Source organism: Balaenoptera physalus (genome assembly GCF_965194825.1).
Source record: "Balaenoptera physalus genome assembly, chromosome: 14".
In the NCBI taxonomy this organism is placed as follows: domain Eukaryota; kingdom Metazoa; phylum Chordata; class Mammalia; order Artiodactyla; family Balaenopteridae; genus Balaenoptera; species Balaenoptera physalus.
Genome location: NC_138893.1, coordinates 83,641,271 through 83,660,955, shown reverse-complemented (window position 1 = coordinate 83,660,955; position 19,685 = coordinate 83,641,271). Strand labels below are relative to the sequence as shown.

Genomic DNA, 19,685 nt, shown 5'->3' with positions numbered 1-19,685 from the left:
CAGTAGTGCTGAGGTTAAGAAACTCTGAGTTAGACGAATCTTCCTAAATAACAGATTTGGTCATATAATTCCCTTGATTAAACTCCTCCACTAGCTTCCCACTGGAACCAGAATAAAATCCAAAGTCCTAGCCATGGTCTATTAAGCCCCATATAATCTGGCCACTGCCTACCTCTCTGATCTCATCCCTCTTCACCTTCCTTCTCAGCACTAAACTCTGGTCAAAATGGCCTTCTGTCTAAACATACCAAGCTTGTGACCAGACACACCAGAGATTCCCAGGATCTTTACACTTGTTATTGCTCCTATTTGGAATGTTCTCTATTGCATGTTACATCTCAAATGTCATCCATCTCCTCAGAGAGGTATGTATTCCCTGAACATTGTAGCATTAGTAGCCCCACTGTCACTAACACCACTACCAGTTATACACACTAATTACCCTATTTAATTTTCTTTGTAGCACTTAAAAGCATATAAAATAACAGTATTTACTGTTTGTCATCTCCCCCTGCTGCCCTCGGAATGTACACTCCTTGAGAACAGGGGTATCTCTAGAGACTAGAAATAAAATGTTCAGTAAATACTTGGTTGACTACAACAGGGCCCCCCAGACTCAAGCCAATTATTTCATCCAGTGATCAACTAAATAAACAGAAGTCTGTTTCCAATAGTGGAGGAAATAACTGGCTCTGATAGACTTGTTGAGAGAAGGATATGTTGGAATCCACAATGGAGTGTTATCCTAAAGGAATTTCAATGTAGTTTTGAAAATACAGCTTTTTCACTTCATATGCTGACCTTAGAAAATGTAACTCATTATATTGCCCCTGCTTAACATCAGTCTTTTATTAAACTGTAAACACTTTAAGGGTAAAAGCCATTTGGAATCCTCAGCATTTAGCATGAAGCTAAGGCACTTTCATGTACTGTCACCACCACTCTAAGCTGGAAATTTTTGTGTCACCTGTTACTGTGTGGTTTCTGTCTCCTGATTAGACTCTGATAGATATATCACATTTCACCCATAACAATCAGTAATTCAGCCCTATAGATTTTACTTTCACATTCTAGCTATAAAATATCATTATCTACCTGTTTACTTTCCTTGCTATAGCTAGACCTCTTCTTTTCCCTAACTACTACCATTAGTCACTTTAGCTGATACATGCATTACATCATCTGAACCACAAAAATGGCATTCTGACTGGTTTTTCCATCGTCGAACCATCTTGCTCAGTAAGTTCAACCTATTTATGTTACTGAATAATATTCAAAGTGGTATGTATTCAATAATAGCTACCATTTATTAAATACATACTATATGCTAGACACTGTGTTAAGCACTTAACAAATATTCTCATTTTTTACACTCTGATTTAAAAAACTGTTTTTGGTAACAGTTTTATTGAGATATAATTCACTGATGTAAAGTGTACAATTCAATGGTTTTTAATATATTCAGAGTTGTACCATCACCACAATTTTAGAACATTTACATCACCCCCAAAATAAAACCCATACACTTTAGCCATCATCCCCAATATGCTCACCACCCTCATCTCTATGCTGCCGCTAATCTACTTTCTGTCTCCATAGATTTGCCTACTCTAGACATTTTATATAAATGCACTCAGACAATAAAGTGGTCTTTTATGACTGGATTTTCACTTAACATGAACATGGATGAACGTGTTTTCAAAGTTCATCCATGTTGTAGCATGAATCAGTACTTCATTCTTTTCTATGGCCAAATATTTCATTATACATATATGCCACATTTTGTTTATCTATTCACAAGTTGATGGACACGGGTTATTTTTACCTTTTGGCTATTATGTATAATGCTGCTATGAACACTTGTGCACAAATGTTTTCATTTCTCATGAGTACATACCTAGGAGCAGAATAGCTGGATCAAATGGTAACTTACTGTTTAACTTCTTGAGAAACTGCCAAACTGTTTTCCAAAATAGCTGCACCATTTTACATCCCTACTAGCAGTGTATGAGGGTTGCAATTTCTCTACATCCTCGTTAACACTTGTTATTATCTGTCTTTTTTATTGTTGTCATCCTAGCAAAAGAAGTGCTTTCTTTCATTGTGGTTTTGATTTGTATTTCCAGATGACTAACGATGCTGAGCATCTTTTCATGTGCTGATCGATCATTTGTATATCTTCTTTGGAGAAACATCTGTTCAGATCATTTGCCCACTTTTAAATTGAGTTATTTGTCCTTTTATTATCACGTTGTAAGAGTTCTATATATATATTCTGGATATAAGTGGAGAGGCTGAGGTCACAGCAAGTTGTAGAAATGAATATCTAGGGAATATCCTAATCCTGAAAGTGTGATAAGAGAAGGATGACAATAGACAGGGTGTGGTAGAATGGCAGACCCAAACAGAGAGCTGATGTTAATCACTCCTTTGGCAAGAGAGAAACCTCCAATCTTGAGATGTTCTGTGTAGACAAGTGACACTTGGCAGTGAATAGGAAATAAGATAAAACAAGTGACTTAAGAAGCCCCAAACTGAGTTTATTGTGGTATAGACCAGGTGATAACAAACTCCAGTATATTCAAGTAAAGTCTGATACACCCTGGGATACCTAAAATACAACACAAGGGCAAAAAGCTGCTCTAAAATTAGAAGTCCCCAAGAGAAAATAGGAAAATGAGACATGTATCTCGAAAAAGCCAGGAAGTAGAACAGTGTGCCAATCCTCACAACCTCCCCCATGTTCCCAACCACTTCTCTGACTTGCTCGTGTTTCCACTACTTCAAGTCATTAAGACCTCTGCATTTTTTAGCCCAAATTGCTGTATAAGAAGAAAGTCTTTTTCAGAAGAATAAGGTGCCATTCTTCTCCTTGGTGCCATCCAGTTAAAGTCAAAACATGTTAACTTTCTCATGAAGGAAACTCTTAGGAACTTAAGGCTCTACAAAGACTGATACAAGGGCCTTTTGCCACACACTAAATCTAGAATCCTGTCTCTAGAAGCTACATGTAGCTAACCTCTTAGACATGAGTCACATCATACAGGAGCTCCCATTCAGCTTAGAATCTACCGAGACAAGTGAATTAAGTTTACGATATAGTGGATTTGAAAGTTGGCAATAATCTGGCATCAGCAGGTAATTTCATCACAATCTCTGCCTTTTCTAGACATCCAGTCAGGATCTGGCTCAGCTATTTATACCCTGCCATTTACTTTCTCTTCCAATTGCCTCTTATCCAGCTGGCAGGAGCTTCCAAGAAACATGATATAGTAGGCACTGCAGTATACTGGCTGCTTGTTGGGGTTGGAGTAGACCTGTTCAGGTTTGAGGGACGCAAAAGGATTAGCTCCATAGGCTGTGATGTGTGTATCCAGGTCCACCAGAATCTGCAAAGAGGCTGCCAACTCCTGCTGGCTATGGGAGACAGATAAGAAAAATTGCTCTGCTGATTATGAAAGAGATAGGAGAGGAACTGCTCATCAATCCCAAAAATTACCTAAGGCTGGACTAACACAACAGCTATCCCTCCCTCCCAAATGTCTAGACTAACTACTCAATTAACTAGCATAGCACTTTGAAGGGATGAGAAAGCCAAGCATGGGAAGGAAGAAAATCCTCACCAGAAGGCAGCAGAAGAGCAAGGGGGAGAGAAATAAGCTCATCTACATAGAGGTGTGAGTGAATTGGGGAGGTATCACAAATAGGAGGAGGTCAAAACCTGTAAACAGTAATCATCGTAGGGATCTCATAATCACGAAGTAGCAAGAGGGTGGGCAGCCAAGCCTCCATCAGGTCCGGGGAAGCATGGAAACCTATGGAACAAAAATGGAGATGGGAATAGAAAGGGGAAACGCTAAGGTAGACCCTAACCAACATACTTCTTTGATTGTGTCCACCCCTCACCTTGCTCACCTCCAATGCTCATTTACCAACATCGCCCGCCCCAGATTCTTTAATGGAAAATTATGGACCCAGGTGTAGCACGTATGGCTAATGATCAACCAAGGTCTTCATTATATTATGCTTAACCTGACCAAATGAATGGGGTTCCAAAGGTGCAAGAGCCAGGATGGAAAACTCCCAGAGGACCGACCCTGTATTCCCCCAAACAAATGACTCTTACCTGGATGGAATGCCACCACCAAATCTGGATGGGCTATCTGCCCAGACTCTACCTGCTCCTCCCAGAAGTCATGATAGAGGCCCCTATGGCCACTAAGCTGAACTGTGCCAGGTTCCAGGAGTGAAGGTGAGGCACTCTGTGAAAAGCCAGCAGCTACATCTACACCCACCATGATTACATGGAGGCCAAGGTGCCCAGGAAACATGTAGCCAAGTTCATCATAGTCCCCAGAGTGAGTGAGGAACGTCTCTGCATGAGAAGCACCAACCACGTGCACTGTGCTTCCCCCGACCTTCCCAACATTTATCCCCAAGGCCTGAAGCCCAAAGCCCAGTGTCAAGGGCCGTGACAGGGCAACTGTCAGCAACTGCTTCAAAGAGCCCTGCAGGACATCTGGATCTGGCCTTGGCCATCCTACACTGGCCCACAGGGTGGTTCATGGCCTGACTACCAAGCACAGCATCCAGAGTAGCCTCTAGTTGTAAATGTCGCATAGAAAACCAGGTGTCCCAGCCCTGTACGACTTTAGTCAGCCAAGACCAAGGTCCTGAGGGAAGGACAAAATCACCTGCAGGAAAGAAGGAATAAGAAATGACCTAATCCTTCCCTGGCTTCAATACTCCCTCCATGTTCATTCTCCCAACCGGTCCCCAAGACTGCCCTGTCCCACTCAGTTCCTCATTTTTTCCTCAAAACAACATGCTTTCATATCTTTCTCCAAGTACCACCAACTATGACCGTTATGGCCAAGTTCCCCAATACTGTCACTCCACCTGTGACCGGAAGCCATTCCATGAGACGGTCCACAGCTACAAGACGCAGCTCTTGACAAACCCTCCTGTGTGCTGGCGAGTCTGACCTCTGGCACTCTGGACCACAGTAATAGACATTTCTGCACCTGAGAGAATGAGGCCCAGAAACAGATGTTCCTGTACCTCAAAGGTGAATGGGGGACTCCTGGGGAAGGGAACTGATATTCCTGCACCTGGGAAGAAAGATCACTGGGTGAGGAAAGTAGGGAGAGGAATGACAGCTGCTGCAGCAAATTTGGGGACTACGTTTGGCAGAGGAGGCAGGAGGGAGTGGGAATGTAATTTTTCTCTTGGGTTACAGTGACACCTCTGCCTCTATCTAGAACTTTTTACATCCCTTACAGAAAAAAAAAAAAACACCAGGAGTTTGTGGCTGCCCTGTTATCACAGGTGTGGCTTGACCCCAACCTCCCCAGACAGATATGGTCTTACCACTTAAGTGCTCAAGAGAAGAGAGGTAGAAAGGATTATACTCTGGTCTCTGTCTAACCTCCCCATAATACCAAAATAATCAGGAGCCTTATAAGCAACGCTTTTCTAATTTCTCTGTGGCCTAGATCACACAAAATGAGGAGCGAGCCTGAAGTTATTCTGAAAATTCTCAGACCTTGCCTCCTGCAATGAGGTCTAAGAATAGGATCATTCCGATGTCTCCCCTATTAGCCCCCAACTAATCACCTCTTGCAGTGCCGGAGGACCTTGGAGTTTGAAAGGCCACTAGGGAGTGCTTTACAGTGAACACAGAATCAGAATGTGTCCTCCATCTTCTGGAACATTTCTTGAAGGCATCGATATCCAAAGCCTGATACAGGAGTATCCCCATCTAGCACCAACCTGCAGAGACAGCATGAAGAAGGAGTGGCAATAGGAAAAACACCTCCAAAATTTCTCATGACCCCTACCTTGCCTCCTATATATTCGCACCTCTCCTATTCCCATCGTTTCTCTTTTAAGCAAATTATATTTCTTCTATAGTAATAAAACTGGCAAAAGTCAAGATGAGAAAATCCCTCGTTGCAAATACCCCATATTCCCCAAGCTATTCTCCCTCTCCACCTTATGAATCACTTCTACCAGTGACAATGTATCACTCTTCCATAGAGCTAGTCACTCACTTGTATTCTTCATATCTTTTCATGTTCAGCTTTTGAAGGATCAGCTGGGATAGGCCAGGAACATTATTCTCCAAGGAGAAGAAGCCAAGGGTATCAATGCTAGGGCCAGGTTTTGAGAGGGTCAGAGGCACAGGAGTCACAACTGTGGGTAGGGTCACAACCACGGGAGCCACTGATGAGGGGGGTTTCTTGTGCCTTCGTCATCGGGACCGTTGAGCCATGGCCTGTCCAGTGATACCTGGGGACTATACGTAGAACAGATATGGAATGGAATTTTGTAAGTTGGACACATACGATGTTTTTTCATCTGTTTGACCTTTCACTTGTCATTCCAGTCTCTCAGGCCCAGGTATCAGTAAGATTTATTTCATATCTACAGATTACTGATCACCACAGGCAGTTGTGAAAAAGAGAAATAATTATATGTGAATATAATTATACATATATGTATTATACATGAAGTTCTATATATAATATAGATGCTTAGAAAAAGTCTGGCAGGACTCATATAAAATTGATAACAGTGATTAACTCTGAGGAGGGGAAAAGGCATTAGGATGGGAATTGGATCAATAAAAGGGAACTTTAGACTTGTTTGTAATGTGTGACTTTTTATACAAAGAATATATTCGTATACTATTAGTGTATTTTAAAAAATCAACTTAAAAGAGAGGAAAAGGCAACAAAAGTTTTGGTTGTCCAAAACTACCATCTAACTGGAGAAACAGTCAATCTAATCTAGTTGGGGACGGAAAACATTCATTTTAAAACACCTATCATCACATTTGTAAGCAATAAACCAAAAAGTAGAAGTCAAATGCAATACCAAATGAGCACTAGCACTACAATGCCAAGTTATGCACATTATTAGGAAAATTTTCTAAAAAGGTGAGTTCTGAAGTAGAACTAAACCCACACTCACACACTACCTAGAGAGAACTCTTGCGGTGTCCTCCTTCCCTGGCCTGTCTTCTCCCATTCCTTCCACGAGGTCTGAGTAAACAAAAGGGACTATACTGGAAAAAATAAAACATAAATATTTATTGATAAACAGATAAAATCATTTGCAAAATACTATAACAGAAACAAATATGAAAAAATATACTTAACATCTAAATGTCTTAGAGAGACGTTAGATATAAACTATAATATAAGGCAGTGTATAAATCCTACAAGAAAAGTGAAACTAAAGCACTAATGGGAAATCAGAAGAAGAGAGTCTCTCAGTTGGCAAGCTACAGAAAGACTTTATGAAGCAGCAGTTGGAATAGACCATGAGGTATGGCAATACTGTGAATACACAAAGATAGGGAAACAGGAACTCTAAGCACAAAGAAGAGTGTGACCATAACAAATGTAGATGGGAAAATTCTGGGAATTAAGGAACTAGAATGGTTTGAGTTGGATTATTAAGTCTAAAGACCTAAGTGTAAGAGATAAAACTATAAAGTGTTAGGGGCTTCCCTGGTGGCGCAGTGGTTAAGAATCCGCCTGCCAATGCAGGGGACAAGGGCTCGATCCCTGCACCGGGAAGCTCCCACATGCCACGGAGCAACTAAGGCCGTGCGCCACAACTACTGAGCCTGCACTCTAGTGCCCGCGAGCCACAACTACTGAAGGCTGCGTGCAGCAACGAAGACCCAACACAGCCAAAAATAAATTAACTAATTAAAAAAAATATTTTTAAATGGTAACTTTCATGTTAAAAAGAAAAACAAACTATAAAGTCTTAGAAGAACACAGGGGAAAAGCTTCATGATTCTGGATTTGCCAAGTTCTTGAATATGACACCAAAAGCACAAGCAAGAAAAGAAAAAATAGATAAACTGGACTATATCAAAATTTTAAAACTTTTGTGCATCAAAGGACAAAGTGAAATGGCAACCCATAGAATGGGAGAAGATACTTGTAAATCATATATCTGATAAGAGATTAATATCCTGAGTATGTAAAGAACACCTAAAACTCAACAACAACAAATAGCCCAATTACAAAATGGGCAAAAGACTTGAATAGACATTTCTCCAAAGAAAATATACAAATTGCCAAGAAGCACATGATACTCAACACCACTAATCAAAGGCAAATCAAAACCACGGACACCACTTTACTCCCATTAGGATGGCTATCATCAAAAAACTAGAAAATAACAAGTGTTGGTGAGGATGCAGAAAAACCGGAACCTGCCTGCACTGATGGTAGGAATGTAAAATGGTGCAGCTGCTGTGCAAAACAGTATGGCAGCTCTGCAAAAAGTTAAATATAGAATTATCATATGACCCAGCAATTTCACTCTTAGGTATACACCCAAAATAACTGAAAACAGGTACGCAAACAAATGCTTATACACAAATGTCCATAGCAGCACTATTCACAGTAGCCAAAAGGTAGAAACAAACTAAAGGTTATCAAAAGAAAATGAATAAACAAATTGGGAGATATATATACATATACATATGTGTGTATATATATGTATGTATATGTATATGTATATAAATTCAGCCATAAAAAGAAACGTACTGATACATAGTACAATGTGGATGAACCTCAAAAACATTATGCTAAGTTAAAGAAGCCAGACACAAAACGAGACATTATGATTCCATTTATATGAAATATCAAGAATAGGTAAATTCAGAGACAGAAAGCAGATCCATGGTTGCCAAGGGCTGGGTGGAAGGGGGAATGAGGAGTAACTGATTAATGGTTATGGGCTTTTTGCGGGGGGTGATGAAAATGTTTTAGAACTAGATAGAGGTAGTGGTTGCACAACAATGTGAATGTACTCAATGTCATTTAATTGCTCACTTTAAAAGGATTAATTTTATGTTATGTAAATTTCACCTCAATTAAAAACAAAAAAAGAAAGGTATCTATAGAGGTTTTGAAGCTAAAAAATTGTTTTATTCCCCAGATAAACTGCCTCCAGGGACAGGGAAATGAAGAGGATAACGCTGACAGTGGTTGTTTTTACTGTGAATGAGGTAACAAAGTTCAAATCAAGAATTGTGTTTTGTTACAAAAATGGTCTGACATTTAATCCTTCTGGACTAGATTTGTTAGGAAAAAACTCCAGAATGATCATTCAGCTGAGATGTAGGTGGCAGAACAATCAAACAAAAACCCTCCCCAAATCATCCAGCTAATATCCATTATCTTACAACATGGCTCTTGCAAACCACGGTCCTCAGGTTAACGGAGGAACTAATTTGATTTTCCTTTGTACTTCCTTTCTCCTCGTCCTTTCATTCCACCCCTATTCTCCCCGCTCATCCCACAGATGAATGGCCAGTTTCAGAGTCCACAAAACAGAGATAACTAAGTTCATCTGCATATCATATCTTCTACTTCTACGTTCCCACCAATAAAGAAGAAATTAGACCTAAAGATAGTACATTATTTTAGGATTTAAGGGTTATTTCTCTTTACTAAAGGGTAGATGGAATTGCCTTCAAACCTTAGGACACCATTTCCGAAAACTGACCTGGCTCTTCCCTCCACTTTTTTTTTTTTAATTTATTTATTTTTGGCTGCATTTGGTCTTCGTTGCTGCGCGCAGGCTTTCTCTAGTGCAGGGAGTGGGGGCTACTCTTCGTTGCGGTGCACGGGCTTCTCATTGCGGTGGCTTCTCTTGTTGCGGAGCACGGGCTCTAGGCACGCAGGCGTCAGTAGTTGTGGCTTGTGGGCACTACAGTGCAGGCTCAGTAGTTGTGACACACGGTCTTAGTTGCTCCGTGGCATGTGGGATCTTCCGGAACCAGGGCTCAAACCTGTGTCTCCTGCATTGGCAGGCGGGTTCTTAACCATTGTGCCACCAGGGAAGCCCTTTCCTCCACTTTTAATCACCATTCTCATCACATTCCCAGAGCCACTGCAATTCCAGAATAAGTACTTATATGCTCTATCTACCCAGCCCCCTCTGGCAAGACACCACCTTTTTAAACCTTGAAAGAATGGACTCTTCTTTACAGGTATGGAGGAAAAGTATCTTTGAGATAAATCAAGAGTCTTAAATTCCAGAAGTAATAATAAATATCTTCCTGATATTCAACCAAAGGCCTTTATTCTGCAATGGAAGCCAATTAAGACCAGAAAGGTACTTATCCACCTTTCCAAAGAGAGGTCTTCCTCCAATGGAAGATTAAGTCCACTGGAAGACTGGCTGAACTGGCTGGAAGTCAAGGGATCACACAGCTTGGGGAGGCATGAAGTTGCTGAAATCCTTGATGCCATATTTTCCTCTGTGTCTAGAGTGGGTTCCTGATACAAATGGATAATTTTCTGGCAGGAAGGTAAGAAGGTGGGAATGAGGAGCCAGGTCTTTGCATTTGCATCTGTATATATCATCAGGCTCATGTCTGAGTTTGTGTACCCAGGCCCCCTGGTTCTAACTTTCCTGCAATGAGGCCTAGTATCCTCCAAGTTCGGGGGTGGGGAGTTGACCTGAGAGAAACAAAGGCAGTGACTTGGGGTCTAATTTATTCCCAGTATATAAGAGCGAGAACACCAACACCAAGGACTGGAGAGGAGACATGAACTGGATGGCCTACAAAAACTCTTATCCTTCATCTCTAAATTCTCTAAAATATTAGCTAGCTTATTCCCACACCTAGGTCTCCCATATTCACCCCTCCTTACCACCAACAGCCTCAAATTTCACCTAAATCACAGTCATCTTCTCACCATCTCCAGACCAGTGAGGCCCATCTAATTTTCTCAAATTCACCAGCAAACAAAAAATGTCTTTAGGGAGTAGGGTAGAGAAGGGTGAGTGAAGCTCGTCACTGGGGATCCTCAAAAGGGGTTAGGAAAGAGAAAGAGAAAAGGAGAAACACATTAGACACATTGCTATTAGGACAACATTCAGCTGCTTTATCAGTGATTAACACTCCCTGGAGTGATAAATGCTTTACTTAACTATAAACTAAGCAAGCAGAGGAGTTGATGGAAAAGTAACTTACCCTGCTAAGCCCTCAGCTTCCTTCCTTCTTTCTTCCAAGTGAAGTAAATGCTTGATCTCCTCAGATCTACGTTGTGGCTGATTTGCAGCTGTCCCTTCATATCACTTTCCTTTGCAAACTGCTGAAATGCTGGGTCTCTGTGATTAGGTATGTCCTGCCAACCAGACAGACAACAGTGAATTCTCCCTAACGAGGCAAATAAGGACCTGGCCCCCTGCCCTTGGACTTCTCTCTTTCTGACCTTCCTTCTCTGCCAAGAAGGCTCAGAACTCTGTCAACACTCCCAAACTCACCATAGGCCAGGCAGGCTGAGGAAAGATGAAGCTTACTGCTTCCTGGACCTCTCTCACTAAGGCAGCATTTCTGCTCCCAGTCCACAACGTCAGGAAAAAGCCCTTGGGATCAGTTCAGAAGTATTTGATTGGAAAAGGTAAACAATAGCCCAGAGGAACAGGAATCCCTAGAGTTCTAGATGTCAATCTAGACACAGGATGAGTTCTCCCAAGCCCAAAGTCCTTTTTAGCATAACAAACACTGCTCAAACACAACTCAACAGTGACCAATGTAGGTTTAAGTACAAATATGATACCCAGAAAAGGAGAATACAAATGGTCATTTAATGGTACAGAAGGAAATCGATTGTAGGGGAAACGTCCAGAATTAATTTGTAAAATTCAATTTCCCTGAAAGGAGAGCAAGGCACTTTCTGAGTGAATGTCATCAGGGGCATTCCACCTGTTTATTTTAAAAGAGGAATAAAATTTTCTGGAATATTAAAGTAAGCAAGACCAAAAACACACACTATTTCTAGGAAGAGAAAATAGAAAAGAATCAACTCAAACATCTCATTCCTTCCTGTAATGGATGCTGATCCAGAGAATTTAATTCCACATTTCTAGCTCCTTTTCACTTACAGCTATCAAGCTCCAAACCTATCAGAAGTTGTTAGTGCAGTGGTCCTATATGACTCTATGACCTGACGCTGCTTACATGTGGCCCCAGCTATGTCACTTACCTGCCTCTGTGAACATCAGCAAATTGGGGAACAGAACCACTTGCAGTAAGGTCCTGGACCGTGGCAAATAAATCTATGTATGAACAGATGCAGAGAATGGATTCCAAAGGAACCCCAAACTGTAGAAAGCACAAACTACAAGCAGGGAAGGTGGAAGAAAAGTGTTAAGGATGCAAAAAAAATTACATAACATTATGTAGAATAGCTGTGGACGAAGGAAAATCAGTTGCAATAGGCAAAAATCCTGAATAAAATAGGGGTAATTCATTTTAAGCAAAGGTTTCAGGCCAATTTCAAATTTAACTGGCAGAAAATTGAAAGGTTTTGAGGTTTGTTAATGGCTGAACTGCAAAAGGTAAAAGAAGTCAGATTGTCTTTTCTAACTCAGAAGTGTCATCTTTGAATATAAAGGGAGATGATATATAGAAAAAAATTGATATTGAATAGTAGTTTACATTTCACCATCATTACTACTATTCTGGTAGACATTTAAATTTACAATTTAGAAAGATCTGAACTTTTCACAATTTGCATTCATCATGAGTTACATTAAAAAAAACCTTTAAAAGTACTTCTATGGTTCGTTGTGAAACTAGTTAGAAGACAGACTAGAAAGAGCTTCCTATTCAACAAGTAGGAAGGGGGCTTCCCTGGTGGCGCAGTGGTTAAGAATCCTCCTGCCAATGCAGGGGACGCGGGTTCAAGCCCTGGTCCGGGAAGATCCCACATGCTGCGGAGCAACTAAGCCCGTGGGCCACAGCTACTGAGCCTGCGCTCTAGAGCCCATGAGCCTAGAGCCCACGCTCCGCAATGAGAAGCCACCGCAATGAGAAGCCCCCCGCTCTCTGCAACTAGAGAAAGCCCACGCACAGCAACAAAGACCCAACGCAGCCAAAAAATAAATAAAATAAATTTAAAAAAAAACAAGTAGGAAGGGGTCTCTGAGGCACTGGGTGATATTCTACCACTCTTCATGTATACCACTTTTTCTGAGTTCCATTCCTTCCTCTTATTTTCTTCTTAATTTTTACCATTAACCTTAATTCTTCTGATTTGCTAATGATGCTTTATGTTTACCCATGATTCCCATAAACACTATATAACCCTAGTAATGGGCCTAAGGAACTAAAGAAGTTCCTGCTACCTGATATATTAGTTAAGCTCTTAATTTAGAGATGCATAGTTTTCATAGACCAATAACATCAAGAGAATATTTAGTATACAGTACATAATAACTGTAAAGGCAGCTCATGGACTGGGATGCAAGTTAATATTACAGCAAGAAGCTGTAATGATCAACAATTTGAGTTCTGTTCGCTACCGCGAATTAGGCATGTATATATACTTCAATTTAAATTAATGTGCTTTTTTAAAGTCTTTATTGAATTTGTTACAGTATTGCTTCTGTTTTATGTTTTGGTTATTTTTTGGGCCGCGAGACATGTGGGATCTTAACTCCCTGACCAGGGATCGAACCCACACCCTATGCATTGGAAGGCAAAGTCTTAACCACTGGACCACCAGTGAAGTCCCTAAGTTAATGCTTTATAATGTGTATCATTATAATTATTGTTGAAAAAATGTAATTAAAGTTGCTATACAATTATATTATTATAAAATGTTGAACAATATGCAAATTTCGCTCAATTTGCAAAATTCTATACTTATTTTGATTGTGACAAAGAAGAAAGGAGTATAATGGCAGGAAAATGCAGTATTATTCTTTTCTTATTGTTAAAACACTTAATAAATTCCAAATACTACTGTAACAAAATTCTAGACAATAACATTTTCTTTCAATTAAAAGTTAAGTGAAACACTGATTTTAAATAATAGATTTAGGCCTATAATAGGCACCCAGAGTGCTCAGTTACTAATGCTCATGTAAAACAAGTATAAGCAAAGTAAAAAAAAAAAAAAAAAAAAAAGAGCAAAATTTATGAAGACAAGAATTTAATTCATCAAATTACCATGAACTACCCATGAGATAATTTTCTCTGAATATCCCAATTCTACTAACAGGATTTTCTGATTTGCATGAGGTCTAATCAGACTACATCTTCCAAATAAAACCCAACACAGAGATAGGAGCAGCGGCCCATGCATGGAATTTATTGTGTGCTACTGTTTATAAAATACTCAAATAGTCCTGCACATGCATAATATTTCCAACTTAGAAAGGAGACCATACAGGGTGCACTTTCTGGCAAACAAACAATAGATGGTTCCGCTGCCTGGAGCTCTGAGTTGTATTCCAGGGCATGAGGGAAGCAGGCCACCAAAGTAAAGGGAAATACCAAACTACTGTGGCAATCAATACAGGTCAGTAATTGTGAAAAATTAGCACATGGTTCCATTTAGTCTAACCAAGCAGTTCTGTAACTATCAAAAGAAAATGTTCAACATGCAGTCTTGACTTTTATGCTTCCACTAACATCTGAATGACTGAACAGAACCGTTGCTTCTATGCTGCACTGCTTAATCAAAAACACTTCCAGAACATTTAAAAATTTCCTTTGCATCAAAACATAAAATGATAGAAAGCCAGCAGTAAATCACCCTGGTGGCTATTTAAGCAACTTGAGTACTCACAATAAACTAAAATTTCTCATAACATCTAGGTAACCTATACATGTCGTACCTGTACATCATAGGTCTATATATTAAATATTTGCAAAATGAAAACATGCATACACAAAATACGTCAAGTTTTACAGACATGATTTGAATTAAAATTTACTTTGACAATGTACAAACTTCTTTTAAAGTACCTTAAATGAGTAATTCTGTAATTCTTCATAATTCTGAAATTTAGAGATTTTCTTCTTAAATCTCTGGGGTGTAAATCTCAAAAGATCTGGGCAAGAAAGATTCTAAATTAGTTTCTGGATTTGTGTACAAGTAAGAGAGTCAGCCTAGAAATAGGTTATGCATTCATAATTGAAAAATACCAAGACTATATTACAGAATTAGCCACATTTAGGAACTATAGACCTGAGGTCAGCATTTTGTATAAATGCCAACTGGGTTTCTCAGCATTTTGCCCATAATTCAAAACACAGCTTAGTAACCTCAGAAATGTATTTTAAGACCATGCTAATTCATCCTTTAAAGACATTTCATGGGGGAAAAAAAAAGTCCACATTATCTCTTAGGATTGTATTTGAAGTTATGGTTGAAAAACAAAATCTAATTCTACTGAGGGGAAAAAGAAATCTCATTTGTAAACTTAAATGTGTGAACCACAAGCATAAATGGAGGTGTAGTTGCCCTCCACTGGAAATTGCCCCAAGCCCCTTGCTCACTGCTCTCCACCTTGGCAGCGATGACCCAATCTTATCAGGTAGCACAACATGTCCCAGGGCCCTCAAGCCTCCATCCAGGAAGGGGGCTGGGGTCTCAAAAGCACAATGGTTTCTCCAGAGGGACTGTGACATTTACAGTCAGCTTGACCGACCCCTCCAGCTCCTCGGGTGATCTGTCCATTTGGGGCCCGAGATGTGAGAGTCCCTGGGAAGCCGTGGGTCACTGGGCACCATGGTTGCCAGTCCCGTGGTTCTCAGTGGCATGTGCGGTGTTCAGAGAATTGAAACCATCTTGCTGTACAGCATCTTTCCGGGGTGGCATTCTCTCATTGATCCTATCCAAACCCTTTGCCTCTTCAAAACTGCAGATTCTATGTGGTGGAGAGAATCCTCGTATTGCTTAACAAAATGCAAATTTGATAAGTCAGTAATTGAAAAACATTTCTGAGATTTCAAAAACATAATTAATGATTTTTAAGAAGAAAGAAATTAGTTGTACATAGCAACATTTAAATCTTACTTTAACTGAAGCCTATCCCCATTCTAGATTTCCCCTTAAAATGTGAAATGTTTAAACCTAAATATAAACATGACAGCTTCATAGACGACAAGTGTTACATAGTCTTAAAAAAAAACACACACAAAAATAATCCTCTCCTGCCCCAAGACCTCCAGGCAATGGTCTCAGGGTCTCAACCTAACTTCTACTACATCAATTATCTCCTACCTCAGGCCCTAAGATCACCAGTGACTATCACAGTAAGGCAGCAACAAGAGTAGGGGCAAGTGAGGAGGCTAAACAAGGTTAATCCTCAACATACAAATCTGTACCAAGAGCGTGGGAGAAGAAAAGAAAGTTAAAATTTAGCAGATCAGAACTACCTTGGAGGTCAAGGTATTATCACCCCATTACCACCAATATGAAATGAAAAAGGTAGGAAATGCCTCCAGGAGTTAGATCTGTGTTTGGCAGATTGTAAAACGTATTTATAGTTCCATATTTTAGGAGATGTTTTCCTTAATTCACTGGCCATTCACTGCCTGTTTTTTGGAAACCCAAATCAAAATAAACGGCAATCTTCCTCCAATTGTTATGGTTTCTCATTCACTTCATCTGGAGTGATGTATCCTCTATTATTAAAATGTACATAGAAAAAATTTCCATACTATTGGTTATAATCTGGTTGCTTTAATATGTAATCCCTGGGACTCAGAGTCTGTGCATGTGAACCAAGTAAGTGGTTGGGGCAGCAAAGCTTTCAGCAACGTGGAATACCAAGCCAATACATGATATACGCGGATGTAATATTATCAGCAAACACTAGCCCAGACTGCAGCACAAAATCATAGTGACAGCCCTGCACTCTCAGGTGAATTACTGAAAATGAGTATGTCATTTTTATATCATGAGTATACCAAACCTATATCTAGAGAGGATTTCACTTAAGAATAAAAAAATCTGAGTAGCACAGAATCATGCAAAATATGGAACAGATCTTTATTTGCAACTGTAAATGCTATAATATTATACCATAACATGCTGTACTCTAAAGAATTCTGGAACATTAAATGCTGGTCACATTACTATACTAGAAAAGGGAAAAAACCAAATTGTCACTATGGAACTCAGTCCTTGTGATTTAAAAAGAAGAAGAAGAAAAAGATATGACTGTTAAACTTGATGAGTCAGTGAGTCTGATTCATCTTGGACTGTGCAAGCTAGAAGTAAGACACACCCACAGGACATTCTCTGATGCCCACCCACACACCACAGATCTCTGCCCAGTGCAAGGACTCTGATCGTACCTTTTTCAGCCTCAATAGCCTCAACTGTGGCTGTACAGAAGTGAGCAGAGGCATGCAAAATGAATGAGAGAGATGAGAAGGGTCATATCGTACAGCAGAAAAGGCAATGATCACTTAAAATATAACAGTACCCCATACTACATTATCATTTACAATTTAACATATATAGTACCCGTATTAGAGAGCCCCATCCAATCCCCCAATTCCTGACACAGCACAGTTTACACACAGCACTAAGACACCATCGCTCAGAGCACAGAACACATAGACCTATTGTAAACAGACACCTCAGCATCCATGCAAATGCACACTAGTATTAATTACCCATCTTGAATTCAGTATTTTGATGACCTTAGAATTTTCCAACATGTTTATTACGTCACATCCATCACAATCACAAGGAAATTCTCTATAGAGTGAAATTATGATGGCAGAATTGTAGCAGAGCAAACAGAAGGAGATTCTTTTCTTTCATGTCTAACTGAAATAATACTTATCACCCGTTGGTTCCCTAAGATATAAACTAGAAGGGGTCAGCAATGCTTTTCCTGTCACTTCTAATTCACAGGGCAAAGCATAAGCTGCAAAAGTTGGTAATGGCTACAATGAAATTTATGGTCAGTAAACTTAGTGAATTACTCTAATTAGAACAGTTCCATAGTCCTTGTCCTCTGTGGGTAATCTAAAAGGACTCCTCTTGTCTACTAGGAACTTCCTTTCTATTATAATTGGTGTTCCAAATATCTAAAGATATCTAAAGATATCAACATATAACATATATAAAAATCCATTTATGTTCAGTGTATCACGAACTCAAATCTACCTCAGGTACTAACAGCCTCAAGTGAAGATAAAAAGGCTACTGAGCATGTTTTCAAGCCCATCTACCAACTAGAGAGGAATCAAGAGATAGAACTGAGGTCTTACAGGCAATAAATCCTATTCATTTCATGATATGGACATACATATAGGTCATATAAATGAGAAATACATTCTTGGTATAGCTTGTCTCTGGCCCATTTAGAGAATTTCAACATATTTAGTCATACACTTTTTTGTAGTCAAAGATTCTTTTGGTTCATTTCTGGGTTCAAACTGTATAAAGCACTCACACTGAGGACCAGGACCAAAGATTGCAGAGAACATTATTGCCTGATAATACTGCCAAGTCTCAATTCTTCACTTTACCCAAAGTGCACAAACTCATAATATTTATAATGATAATGTTCCATCCCTCCTACTTTGCTTCTTCAACGATAAGGCCAATTAGAATAATTATTCCTAAAATGAACTTCTAGCAGTACACATGATTTAGAAATAATAAAATTTATCCAAAGCAGTTATTAATGTGAAAGCACACTGATGAATCTAAGGAATTAAAGAAGGCTAAATTAGATGTTTGTAATCTTAATCAGATAGTAAAGTGGGGACCGCCAAAAAAGGAGTATAAACACTGAATAAAGGAAGAATTAATTTTTCTCAACTGTTAAATCATATTACAAATTAAAGCAGATATACTTATTGTATACCCACTGTACAAATCACCATTTAAAAAATCTAGCCCTGTACACTGGGAAAATACTCTTGGAATTTGTCCAGACAGAAAACTGGGATAAATGACCCACCTCTACTGGATCAGCCCTGGAATTCCTATTCTTCAAAAGATGGACTATTTTCTTTATAATTTAGAAATTAAATAGGGAAAAATAAAATGCCTACCAGAATCTACATTTTAAAGAGCTTGTGGTAACAGAAGTGATTTTATATGAGATATTTCATAATTTGTATAATATATAGTAATAAATTTAAAAAAAAAACTGATTATCACTGTAAGAATTAGTATCTACTTGAGTATGTCAATAGTTTAAAAGTCTATTAAAATTTTTTTCAAATTATGAAAATGACAATACACTTTTGGGGGCTTTTAATTTTATATGCATTTTCTAGGTCAATTTATATTCTCTGCTCTTTCCCAAGGCCTCTAAATGCTCCTAAATCCTTTTCAGGACACAAAATGTACATCACACTCAAAACTGCATACCATGTTAAGCTTGAATGCTTAGAATTCAAAGAAGATCATTTGAAGCTTACATATTAAGCTGGAAAGAAAGAGATCTGATAATTGCAAAATTCTATCTGAAAAGCACCATTTTTCCTCAATTTTTTTCAGTTTTATGGGGCATCTTGACATGGCCTTACTAAGGTTGAGTGTAATGCTGTTTCAAACTGTGTTCCTCAATACTACACAGGATAAGTGATCAAGAGGAATTGACCTTACTATAATATAGATGGCCACATATTTTCTCATATAGGTCCTCGTGAAGGTAGCATTATAACGGCTAGCTCCCAATCAAACTTCCAAGAAGAAAATGCACATAAAATATGATTATCAAATCCTACTCCAACAGAGTTATGCAGTTTGTAAAAACACTTGAGAAATATCATAAATTAACTGTAAAGTTATTGATGAGACAATTTCTATTTTCTGACAATAGGATGGAGGTCTTAGAATTTTAAAACTTTCTTTTTGCAATATTTAGCTCTC

General features: G+C 39.1%; 2 protein-coding genes and 1 pseudogene across 9 annotated transcripts in view; 1 reads left to right on the top strand and 2 right to left on the bottom strand.

Annotated features, from left to right (window-relative positions):
* The window catches only part of LOC309642703 (protein FAM136A pseudogene), a 294,376-nt pseudogene that overhangs the window by 115,004 nt on the left and 159,687 nt on the right, over positions 1–19,685 (top strand). The window lies entirely within an intron of this gene.
* MSS51 (MSS51 mitochondrial translational activator) lies at positions 2,520–6,289 on the bottom strand. Its single transcript, XM_082424638.1, is given in 9 exon segments — positions 2,520–3,417; positions 3,722–3,815; positions 4,127–4,562; positions 4,564–4,694; positions 4,900–5,024; positions 5,617–5,684; positions 5,688–5,772; positions 6,054–6,253; positions 6,257–6,289. Coding segments are annotated over 9 exon segments (1,377 nt in total). The 5' UTR covers positions 6,275–6,289; the 3' UTR covers positions 2,520–3,197.
* The window catches only part of PPP3CB (protein phosphatase 3 catalytic subunit beta), a 47,761-nt gene continuing 42,190 nt past the window's right edge, over positions 14,115–19,685 (bottom strand). For 5 of the 7 annotated variants that reach the window (XM_082424522.1, XM_082424521.1, XM_082424520.1 and 2 more), the window contains 2 exons: positions 17,141–17,170; positions 14,115–15,733 (listed from right to left, as the gene is read on the bottom strand). In XM_082424522.1, the coding sequence (XP_082280648.1) occupies positions 15,555–15,733; positions 17,141–17,170 (209 nt within the window). In that variant the 3' untranslated portion in view covers positions 14,115–15,554. The remainder of the gene's footprint in view (positions 15,734–17,140; positions 17,171–19,685) is intronic. The other 2 variants (XM_082424525.1, XM_082424526.1) reach the window with 1 other exon arrangement.